This window comes from Muscardinus avellanarius (genome assembly GCF_963383645.1).
Source record: "Muscardinus avellanarius genome assembly, chromosome: 12".
NCBI classification, from domain to species: domain Eukaryota; kingdom Metazoa; phylum Chordata; class Mammalia; order Rodentia; family Gliridae; genus Muscardinus; species Muscardinus avellanarius.
In genome coordinates, this window is record NC_137798.1 from 51,878,926 (window position 1) to 51,891,873 (window position 12,948).

The 12,948-nt window shown below is 33.5% G+C and overlaps 1 protein-coding gene across 2 annotated transcripts in view; it reads right to left on the bottom strand.

Annotated features, from left to right (window-relative positions):
- Positions 1-12,948, bottom strand: part of MDGA2 (MAM domain containing glycosylphosphatidylinositol anchor 2) — a gene marked incomplete at both ends in the record, with an annotated part of 848,361 nt that overhangs the window by 11,553 nt on the left and 823,860 nt on the right. For both annotated transcript variants that reach the window (XM_080707341.1, XM_080707342.1), the window contains one exon: positions 5,330-5,460. In XM_080707341.1, coding sequence (XP_080563467.1) covers positions 5,330-5,460 — 131 coding nt within the window. The remainder of the gene's footprint in view (positions 1-5,329; positions 5,461-12,948) is intronic.

Sequence of the window (12,948 nt, forward strand, 5' to 3'; positions counted from 1 at the left end):
TATATTCATAAAATTCAAATTTTATGAAAATTACAAACCCAAAGACCCAAGTTCAATGAACCCTAAGTGTACCAGTATCGGGAATGGCCCAGGAAGATTTGAGAAATCTCTGGTTATTAATAAATATATTTCAAAAATCATTTTGTAGAAGATGAAAGGCAGACAAGATGGAGGGCCTTGATTTCGGCCAGGAAGCAAGCAGCTATGGTAATGTAAATTAACCTAGAGCTGTTCCAGTGTTTGTAGGTGAATTCTTTCAAACCATCCCCTCATGCTTTAGCATGGGGCTGTAACTGTTTTCTGTATTTCTATCATTTTTGTTTTTTTGCAGGTCTGGGAATGGAACCCAGAGGCACTCGACCTCCGAGCTACACCCCCTGCTGAATTTTTTATTCTTTATTTTAAAACAGGGTCTTACTGAGTTGTGGAGGGTCTCACTAAGTAGCTGAGGCTGTCCATGAACTGCAATCCTCCAGTCTCAGCCTACCAAATGCTGGGATTACAAGCGTGCGCTACCACACCCAGATTATTTTTATCTTTTTAATAAGCTTATTTAAATCTTTAGCAAGAGTCCTGACCAGTATACATCTGTCCTGAGTTGGGACAAGAACCCGCAGTGTTATTTTTTTGGAATTGTTTCCGGGAGCCGAACAAAGGTCCCCAGGGACAGTTCCCCCAAACAGTAACCCACACCTCAAACCATAACACTAAGCACATAAAAATTTAAAATGAACCCAAGTAAACCCATATCTACTTTCTCAAACTAGCAAAATCTTTTAAGAGAAAGTCTTAAAAGTGACTAGAGGAAAAATTCTCATAACATACAAAAGAATAAATATATGCAGATTTATACTTGAAAACAATGTGAACAAGAAGACAGTTGGACATCTTTAAAATTCTGAAAGGAAAGCTAGAACATTTATAGTTGGAGTATTTTTCAAAAAAAGGTGAAAAAGACTATTTCAAGATAGAGAAGTCAAAAAGACTTTGACTTCTATAGATCCACAATTCAAGAAATGTTAAAGGAAGCCCTTCAGACAAAATAATATTAATATCATACAAAAACATAGACTTTCATCTTTATAAATCTATAAAAGCATACAAAGAATACAAAAAATGGTAACTACACTGAGGACTAACTATCCAAACCCAGTCTGATTTCTAGGTTGGAATGAGGAACTGAGTACAGCAGAGGTTTGGACCATTATGAATGAATTTTACTCATTTGGACATTCTGAACATTTCCTTGGGCATTCTTATGCATGTCTTTTTTGTGAATTTAATATGTAATCATTTGAAACTATAGAAAATATTATCTATAGTAAGCTGTAAAATCTTTCTGTTTTGAACAACAACAACTCCTCCTCCTCCTCCTCCTCCTTCTCCTCCTCCTCCTCCTCCTCCTCCTCCTTCGCCTTCTCATACTGGGGATGGGACCCAGGAGCCCCCAGGTACACTCCCAGACCTATTTTATATTTTATTTAGAAACAGGGTCTCACTAAGTTGCTGAGAGCCTCACTAAGTAACTGAGGTTGGCATTGAACCTGCTCGATCCTCCTGTCTTAGCCTCCCAAATACTGAGATTACAGGCATGTGCCACTATGCTCAGCTAGATTAGTTTACTTTTTAAAGCTCTTTTTTTTTTTTTTTTTTTTAGATCAATGCTAAGAACAGGATGTAATAAACTAAGATGTTTCCAGTCACAAAGGAAAACAACTTCTTTGTATAAAATGGTAATGTTAGGCTTGGAGCCAGCATTCTGTCACTTTTGTTTCTTTCCCCTATGAAACCCTTCTTATTACTTATATTCAGAGGGACATTCCCTTCTAGATTCTCCCTGTTTTATCTTGAACCATGATCCTGATTCTCTTGTATAAAAACAATATAAAACAAAATAAACTTATACTTTCCCTAGAAAGAAACAGTGACAGAAAAAAGAACTATTTGAATAAAGCCCATAATAATCTAATATCTGTCTATAGGTACTTCTATCACTTCTGAATAGTGAAACAATTTTTAATTAAGATGGTGATTTTTCTAGTTTCCTTTTTAAAAAAATTTTGTTGGTGCATTGTGGTCATATATCTTAATGGAGTACAAGATGGCAGAGGCATACATGCAAACATTACCCAATTAGCCCTTACCCAGTTCCCACCCCATTTCCTCCCCCCTCCCTCCTTCTCATGTTTCACTTAGGGATTGATTTTGATATGTTTGTTAATGTATGGTTTCCTAATGATTTTTTTCAGATATCTTCATTGGACACACTGTGAATCTATTTACCAAATATGGCTTATGCCTTTGTGTCTCAACTGAAGCCATTCTATATTTGCCAATTACCTCCCCAGGATGGGGCCATTAGCCTCAATCTGCTTTCCAATTTCCAAATTTGTCCACTGTCTCTAAACTCAATGGACATCTGCATCTCTTTCCTTTTAACTCTAAAAAAAAAAAAAATACTACTTAGGATCAGGACACCGTTTGCAATTCATCTTAATGATTGATTACTGCTTTGTATGGCTCCACCCTTTAGTTACCTTTTCTTTTGTATATTTATCCTAGTTTAAATAAATAATTCTTATATTTTTATGTGGACACATAATCTGAAGACTCATAAATATATGTGTCTCTACACTTCAGATGAACAAATATAACAATCTGTTGCAAGTCTTTAAAATTATATTCAAAGAACCTTTTATAATTAAAATGTACAAAATATATGTCATCATGTTCATCCATGAATTTTGTCTCTTTTTCTCTTTTGTTATGTAAGGTAATATGAAGCACAAGTGTTACTCAAGACTCACTAGTTCAAAAATGATTAGTCATGCATATCCACCTTTAAAATTCCAAACATAAAAAGGTTTGCTTGTTCTGATGTCTATGTATATCTTGAAATCATTCAGTTGTCTGTAAACCAATTCCTTAGTTTATCCCTTCGCCATCTTTTATGTGGACTTTACATAGGTGTCATGTCCTGTTTAACAATCCCACTTTCCCTCCTGAGCCAGGATTCCATGCAACAAACTGAAATGCAATGTCATCCCTGAGTGAGATTTTTTGATGACTTCTAATTTCCAAAGGTCATTTGGTTTCTTAACCTCATCTCTCATCAGTTATTGACTAATTGCCTAATGTTTAGGTAAACATATCTCCATATCTCTAGCAATTCCTCTAGTGTATAACACTGATGTGATTCTTCACTCTGCATTTTGCTGGAATATTAATGCCAGCCCAATTCTCTTCTTGGCAATTCCTCTCTTTAGGTTTTACCTCATACATTGTTTTTCTTCTCTGCTCTTCTTGTTTCTAGAACAGCCTTTATCTCTTTTGATGCAATTATCACAGTAGTTGATTTATGTGTTTAGATGAGTATTTTTACTAATCTTGGTAAACAATCATTTCTTAATATCTCTATGCCTACAAACATTCCTGACATATAGTAGGAATCTAAAAGGTAATTTTGAAATCTTGTCTATGAAAATAAATACTTGCCCTGTAGATACTCATTGATGGCTATTAAACATATATATATATATATATATATATATATATATATATATGTCAATAAATGATTAACCTGAAGGCAACATGAATAAAACTAGCCTCTTAAATCCTCATATTATGCATATTTAATTTAACAATCTTGTGTTGAATAGGCAGATATGTAGAAAGTAAAAGTATATATAGAAGTAAAAAGACCATTTGTTGTCTATATAGTTCTAAATATTTAATATTAAGGATACTTTTTTTTTAATCAGTAATGCTTTGGGGTTTTGTCTTCCCAGTTTGATTTAGCTTACTGATAGGTTGCCATGGATTCAATTTTCACAATTGTAACTTCATAGAAACAAAATGATTCTGCTATTTTCCCAGAGTCATATTGTTTGAATTGCTTTTATGTATTTGAAGATAGTTAGCCTTACTCTCTTTTTTCTTTACCAGTTTGAAGGAATGTATACATTTTCATCATTAATGTTAGATTTAGAAATTCAATCTCAAAGACAATAAGGATTTTACAATCATCTTATAACATTTATTTTATAGATGTCTTATATGAAAAGACATCCACCAATTAAAAATTCACATCACTGGAGTACTCTCAGACTTTCTATACCCTTAAAATATGTCACAAAATTTATTTAATGAATCAATAGAAGAACAACCATTCCCTGATATAAATACATCATAAAATGAATTTGAAATCTGGGTGTGGTGACATGCACCTATAATCTGAGTAGTTGAGAGACTAAGGCAGGAGGATCTTAGGTTTAAAGCTTGTCTCAACAACTTAGACCTTCAGCAACTCAGTGAGAACCTGTTTGAAAATAAAAATAACTTTAAAGGGTCTAAGGTGTAGCTTAGAGGTAGAATGCCCCTGGGTTTGTCTCCAGTATCAACATAATACACATGTACACACACACACACACACACACACACACACACACACACACAATTTGAATCCATTCAAGATAAAAATAGAGCTGCAGAACATATAATTTTATAGATTTACCAATATTTCACTTTATTTATTTATTTATTTGGCAGTATTAAGGATTGAATTTAGGGACATTCTACCTCTGAGCTACACTCCTAGCCCTATTTTTAATTTTGAAACAGAGTCTCACTAAGTTGTGGAGGGTTTAACTAAGTAGCTAAGGGTGGCCATGAACCTGTCAATGTGATAAATTTATAAGATAGCATCAATCCAAAAGGCAGTATTTTGTTAAGGTATATAAAATTCCATCATATACAATTCAAGTAGAATGAGAACTGATTACTCAATTCTATTCTTATAATAATCTATATTATTTTTCCTCAAGGAATAAAACAGAAGCATGTGATTTTATAGAAGTATATTACAATGTCTCCAGAAAAAGACTTGAATTTTGATAGGCTATTATTCAAACATATTACCTTGTAGGAATTAATTAGTATAAAAAGGACATTTCTGAGACAGCCTTTAGAACTAATGAAAAACTTAGAGATGTGATTTTTTGTGATGCTCATTATCACAGAATTTCTGAATATTTATTTTCCATTTGCTTCAAATCTACCACTGATGCCGGGCGTGGTGGCGCACACTTGTAATCCCCGCACTTGGGAGGCAGAGACAGGAGGATCGTGCAGGTTCGAAGCCAGCCATGCTGGCTTAAGAGACCCTGTTTCCAAATAAAAATATGAAAAAATAGGTCTGGGAGTGTAGCCTGGACGTAGAAGGGCTTCCAGGAACCCGAATACCACCAAAAAAAAAAAAAAAAAAAATCCACCACTGATGTTATCCTTGATTATAGCAATATATGAGCAGAAATGCCTATATTTTTCTTACCTGAAATGAAGTAATTGGATATATGTTAACATGAGCTTCATTCCACCGTTGCCCTTTATTCCCACTTGAAGACCAGAGGGGATTCTCTATTGTTGTCTGCCCTTTTAAACGTAGATACACATTTAAAACACCTGAAAATAACAATTAAATTTTAGTTTGCATATTTTTTTTGCTTTAAATTTGTTTCTTCTTGACCAAACACTTCTATGCTTTTAAAAATGAAATCTTGCTGACCACTTTCTTGCCTCATGTTCTCTCATTTCCTGTCTTTCCCTCATGACATGATCCAGAGATGACCATGTCCTAATTCCTATAACATGTAAATGTTGCCATATATTACAAAAAGGACTACATGGGGATGAGTAGGCTACAGATTTTCTAGATTATTTCAATGGATTTTAAATGCAACCACAGATATCTTTATCTAACAGTGGGAGAAAGAGATTTTATACAAGAGAGAAAATGGTCAGGTGAGAGAAGATGCTAGCTGCTATTGAAGGTTGGGGAAGGGCCCACAAGTCAAGGAATGAAGGTAGCCTCCAGAAGATAAAAAAGGAAAGAAAATAGATTTTTCTTAGACATCTTAATATCAGCTCCACAACATCTTTTGGATGTCTCTTCTCCAGAATTTTAAGATAATATATTTGTGTTATTTAAAGACACTAGTTGGAAGCCACTGTTGTTTGTTATAGCCACAGTGGAAAATTCACAGAGCACATACTTGTGTGCTGACTGACTGGCTCACAGGTTAATCCTAATTGATCCATTTTGTATTATTATTATATAACATAATTTTCAGATTAATTTTTATCTTAGTCTCTTTTTTATTCTACCATGAGGAAATTGTTCCTCAGCTCACCATTGGCCTGACTGTTGCCAACCTGAGCATCCTCCCAAAAGAAAGCTGCTGCCTCACTCTTCTCAACCAAGTCTAGCTACTGTATATTTGCATGGTTATTTTGTTTTGATTTTGTTATGTTTGTTTTGTTTTGGTTTTATGCGTGTGCTTGTTTGTGTGTTTGCTCTCTTCCCTACCTCTTTTATAAGCCTCTTCCTTCTTTCATATCTACTCACTTCATTTTTTTTTAAATTTTACTTGCCTTGTATTAAATCCACATTGTATCATTATACCTAAACACTGGTTACTAGAATCTTCCTATATATTCTAAATCTAATATCTATTATATCTTAACTTATTATACTCAAATATTTTACTTCCAATTGATCTTATCTGCTACTTTACTCTATTCTTGCATTTATTTACTATTTTAAAACCTTCCTCACTCAACCTTTCACCATTGAATACAATACAACTTGCCCTTGTATATATTAGCTGACACCTACAGAGTGAGAGAAAGCTATCAAAAGCAAAGAAGATACAAACTAAAAAAATAAATCCTGAAATCATGAGAAGGAAGAATAGCAAGGAAACAATGAGCTCCCACAACCCCACAATGACAGAATCTGCCAACACAGAATTGGAAAAATCACCAGAAGGACAAATCATAACCTTAATAGAAATGATACAGTATTTTCCAAAATAATTTAGAGCCTGAAATAAATAAAGGAACACATAAAAAAATTTAATATCCTTAACAGGTATCAGTCAGAAGCTCTGAAGGAAGTAAAGGATGCAACTTTTGAAATTATGGCATCACTACAAACTGTAAACTAGACCACATGGAAAATAGAATCTCACTGTTAGAAGATAACTGCTCCAAAAATAAATATATACTCTATAGTTTAGAAAAAAACAATTCAACAGCATTAACTGGACACTAAAGAGATACAGTCCGATTTTAAGAGATAAGCTAAGAATACTACTCATATAAGAGGTAATAGAAGCTGAAATCAAAGTGGTCAAAAATCTTTTCAAAGAAGTAATATCAGAAAATTATTCAAACATAGAAAAAGAGGTTGCTACATGGGTAGAGGACAGGCAACATATAGAACATCCTTTAGACAAGATCAGGGAAAAAGTTTACCACATCATTTTCTAGACTTCTCAGACCAAGTGATGAAAGCCAGGAGAGCCTGAAGAAGCATATTTCAAACTTTGAAAGAAAACAAAATTCCCTACCCAACAAAAATTATCTCTCAAATTCAACAGGAAAATAAAAATTTTCTATGACAAACAGAAGCTGAAAGAATTCATGTGTTTCAAACCAGCACTAAAGAAAATTCTCAAAGAAATTAATTACAAAGAAGAAATAAGTAATAAATGGCAGGACAAGAGAAACAATATTTCCATCAAGCAAACAACTAAATAAAGAACAAACACTACCTCAAACAGAAGTTAAAACTCTGTTATCTTAGAAAACGCTATGTTAGAGCTGGGCATGGTGGCACATGCTTGTAATCCCAGCATTTGGGAGGCTGAGACCAGAGGATTGTGGTTCAAGGTCAGCATAGCTACTTAGTGAGGCCCTTTGCAACTCAGTGAGACCCTGTTTCAAAATAAGAGAATAAAAAGTAGGGCTGGGGATGTAGCTCGGAGGTAGAATGCCCCTGGGTTCCATCCCGTGTACCACACACACACACAAAGGAAACTCTATGTTAGAAATTAAAAATCATCTCTCAATAATCATGCTAAATATAAATGGCCTCAATTCCCTAATAAAAATCATAAGGTGGCAAAATGGATAAAAATACAGAATTCATCTATATGCTGCCTGTAAGAAAGAAACTTTACAAGTAAAGTACTAAAAAATTAAAGGTGAAGGGCTGGAACAAGTTAATCCATGTCAAAGACATTTGAAGACAAGTAGAAGTAGCAACTATGATATCAAACAAATTAGACTTCAAGCCTATGCTTATCATAAAATACAAAACAAGTCATTTTTTACTGGTAAAAAGAGAAATAATGAGCAAATCAGCAAATCGGCAAAAGGAAATAATGATAGTCAACATTTATGCCCCAAACATGGGTGTATCTACTTTCATAAAACAAACTCTTTGTGACATTAAGTCATACATAGATACCAATACAATAATAATGGAACATTTCAACAACAACATTATCTTTTACAACATTAGACCAATCTCTTACATTAGACCAATATTCTAGACAAAAGGTCAATAAAGATGCCTCAGACCTAAAGAACACCATAAACCAAACGGACCTATTAGACACATACAGAATATTCCACCCAAATGCAGCACAGTTCACATTTTTATAGCTACACACAGAACCTTCTCAAAAATAGACTACATCCTGGGCTACAAAGTGAGCACTAACAAATTCAAAAAATGTGACATACTCCACTAGATCTTTTCGGACTGCAATGAAATGAAACTAGAAATCAACTATAAGAAGACCCAGAATAACCCAAAACACATGGAGACTGAACACCATACTGCTGAATGAGGAATGGGTCATAGAAGAAGTAAGAGTGGGTTAAATAAAAAAATTCCTAGTAACAAACAAAAATATAGATATATCAAAACCTCTGGGATATTTTGAAGGCAGTATTAAGAAGAATATTCATAGAACTGAGGCCCACATAAGAACAGAAAAATCACTGAATAAATAATGACACACCTCAAAGCCCTTTTTTTATTCTACAAGAGTTATTTGGATATGAAATGAAGATGGCTTTTACTTGATCATTTGATACATTGTTCAACAGTTTCATGTACTATACACAAAAAACGATAGTAAAACAAATACAACACATGTTGAACGCTTACTTCTAATAAAGGATCAATCTTCTTAGCTCTATAAAGTACTTATTACTATTATTCCCACATTGTTATGAAAACATGTAGAGGGTTTATGTAATTTTTCCTATGTCATACAGCAAGAAAATAGCAGAGGAAGGCTTAATTTCAAAAGATATTTATTTTAGGTCATCTTTGTAAACAAAATTAGAACTTTTGAAAATAAAGATATATGAGAGATGTTAGAGGCATCAAAGCTTATTTGGCATATTTTTATAGTATTATAGTAAAAAAAAATTTCAAAGTGAGTATAATAGATAGCATTAATACCCTTTAAAAGTAATTGCAAGTCCTCAGACACACTGTGCTTTGGTAGGCACCAGATGCCAAAATCTACAAACCTAATCATCCTGAGGATTTTGTAAAGTTATGTAGTTCTACAATAAAAGTTGGAAATATCTAGATGAAGCTGACGTTTTCTTTTCTTTGGCTCCTAATTCTCAGCTTTTAATCATCTCTCCCCAACATCAGGTGCTGGAGCTAGAAAGAACTTTGCTCATCATATATGTTTAAGGAATACAAAAAAAAATGACCAAAGTGCTCTTTTATTTCATGGGCAATAATCCAGTTTGTGTTATTCATAGCATTTTGCAATAACATGGTTCTTATTTTAACATTATTTTATATAAATTATACTACAAAATATAATTTACATAAATATTATTTATCATTATATTTATCTAATTCTCATTTTTATTAAGCCCTTAACATAATTTTACATTTAATAATTTAACTATAAATGAGTATTTAATATATTTTGATAACAAGTATATTTCTTAAAATGTGCCTAAATATATTCCATAGGAATTGCCAAGTGCACATGAATTAATTTATTTGTCATTTATTTTATTTCAAGGTCTGGACACCACTTGCATATAAATCACATTTTCATTGTAATCAGTAACACAGACTTGTTAATTTGGTTTTGAATTTCATGAAATATGAGGATGTGCCAAAATTATCTAGCTCTAGGTAAGATCTATATATGTTGATAGGTAATTGTTAGCATCATTTGTTTTATACACACATACAAATTGGGAAATTATAAAATCATTATTTTCTGCCTGAATGGAAATGGCTATATGAATCTACTGATGTTTTTTTGCAACACATGATTGCAATGATGTCTCCAACAAAAATGTCAGTTCATTTTCTACAACTATTGCCACCTTCTGGTGTCCAAATGAATTTGTGCATGAGTACCCGACAAGTTTTCCTAAAATAGCTTCCATCAGGCTTTCTATATCTCTGATGAATGTCAGATACTCTATATATAGACCTTTTAGCCCTTTGCTTCTACCTCTACTTATACTCCCAGGAGATCAGTACGTCCATTCTCATAGCCTGGCTCCTTAGAACACTCACATTTTCTAAGCACTGTCTCCCACTTTCTAATTACCTCTTTTGAAGGATGCTTTGCATTTCTCTTATAGATAAATGTTTATTTTAACCCTGTTGTTCTGTGTTCTTTCCCTTGTTCACCACAGCATAGACCTTTTATGCATTTTGTTGTATATTACTTTCTGCTTTTTATTTTATTAAGTAATTAGTTTTCTACCTCCAAATCAATAGCAAACTACTTGGTAGATAAGGAACATTCACTATAATTCTTTTGTATCTACTATAAAAACGTGGACATTCCTAGGCACAAAGCTTGTACCATGCCTCCTATTGAATAAATGAGTAAATGTAAGGCTCATAGCTAAAAAAGAATTCATCACAATAAAAACAATATCTATTTATAAAGTACATATAATTAATAAAATTCATAAGAGCCCTACTGTTTTCAGAATGGTGAGTGAATACTCATTCATATAACTATGTTATATGTTATATTATATTATTAATATAATATACTCAGTATAAACTCAGCAACTGTATTAGTCCCCAAAACTTAACAGGGTTGGCCTGTCTTTTGAAGCTTTGAAGTCAGGCATTGACTTCTCCTCTCTATCTATGAAAATTCTAGATGTCAGTTTATTCCAATACAATTGTTTGTCTACACTGGTAATCTGTTTTTAGTGCAGACATCTCCATAACCTTCTTAGCTACTCTGGATAACTTGCTATAGCTTTTCTATCACCAAATGCTTGCTTTCTTGTTGCACTTTTATATTATGAGGCTGGTTTCTTTCTTTAGAACTCATGAATCAATCTTTTCTAGGTTCATATATGTCTTCTGCAGCTTCTCCACTTCTCTTTCATGGAATTGAAAAGGGTTAGGGCCTTGCTCTCAATTAGGATCTGGCATAATGGAATATTATGACTATTTTTTGTCATTTATCCAGATCACTAAACCTTTCTCCATATCAGCAATATGGGTATTTAATTTTCTTATGATTTGCATGTTCACTAGAAAAATACATTTAATTTCTTGAAATACTTTTTTTTTTTTTTGCTTTCACAGATTTGCTAATTGTTTGGTACATGCAATGGCTTAGCTTTTGCTTCTCTGGGCATTCCACATGCCTTCTTCACTAAGCACGGTCATTTCTAACTTTTAATTAAGTTACAGATGGGCAGCTCTTCCCTTCAAGAAGCTATTTTAAGGTTATTCGTTGGCCTATTTTCAATACTGTTATTTTTTCCCAAAACTGAGAAGGTCAAATAAAGGGAGATAGATAGGGAAGCTGCTTGGCAGTGAAGAAGTTAGAACAAACACAATATTTACTAATTAATTTTTCTATCTTATATGGGCATGGTTTGTGGGTGCTCCAAAAAATTGCAACTGCAACATCAAAGACCAATAACTAAAGATCACTATAACAGACATAATGGTTATGAAAAGATTGAAATAGTGTGGAAATTACCAGTAGGCACAAAATGAGCCAAAGCTATAGGTAAAATAAAAGGCGCTAACAGATTTGCTGGATGCAGGATGGCCACAAAACTTCAACTGAAAAAAAAAAGGCAATATCTGTGAAGTTCAATGAAGTGCACTACAATAAAATGAGGAATTCTTGTTATCTCATCTATTTCTCATTGATTATTCAATTATTGAAACAGGTATGTTTTCCTAGATTTCAGTATGCATCATGTCTGTGCTTTACTGAGAATGACCCAAATAACAGACCTGATACCCAACTTTCAACTTCGGGTGATTTGAGGAAGCTGAGAAACAACACTGAAGGGCTCAGAATGGTAAAAGTTTACCTAGAAATAGACAAATGCTTTCCTGAGCCCCAGCCCTGAAATAATCACAGTAATGCAATGATCCACCTATACCACTCCTGGGCATATTTGCAGAGGAACTGAAGTCAGAATATTATAGGGATCCATGCATATCTATGTGTATAGCAGCAGAGTTTAAAATAGCCAAATTATGGAACCACCCTAGATGTCTATCAACAGCTGAATGGATAAAGAATCTATGTTGTATACACACAGTAGTATTTTACTCAGCTGTAGAATAGAACAAAATTCTGTTATTTGCAGGGAAATGGATAGAACTAGAGAATATTATGCTATGTGAGATCAGCCTGTCTCAGAAAGTGACCAGTTGAGTATTTTCTTTCATATGTGGAGACTAGAGAGCAACTGGGTAACGAAAAGGATTTCAGATAAAAGAGAAGAGACTCCAGTGGAGCAATTGAAGGGGTTTAGTGGAGAGAGGTACATGCGTATGTTTGGGGGAGAGTAGAAGAAGGAAACAATTAAGAAATGCTATGTACATATGCAAAATTATCAATATTAATTTCAATTACATGTCTGGGGAAGGGGAGAGATCTGGAGGGCAACATACTAAGTGCTATGTGTATGCATGTTCCCATCACTCTGAACCTCATTATGATGTATAATTACAATGCACCAAATAAAAGTATATTTAAAAAAAGAATAATGCTAGCAGGTCAATTGAACAACCATTGACAATAAAGACAACATGAAGACATGAATAACAAT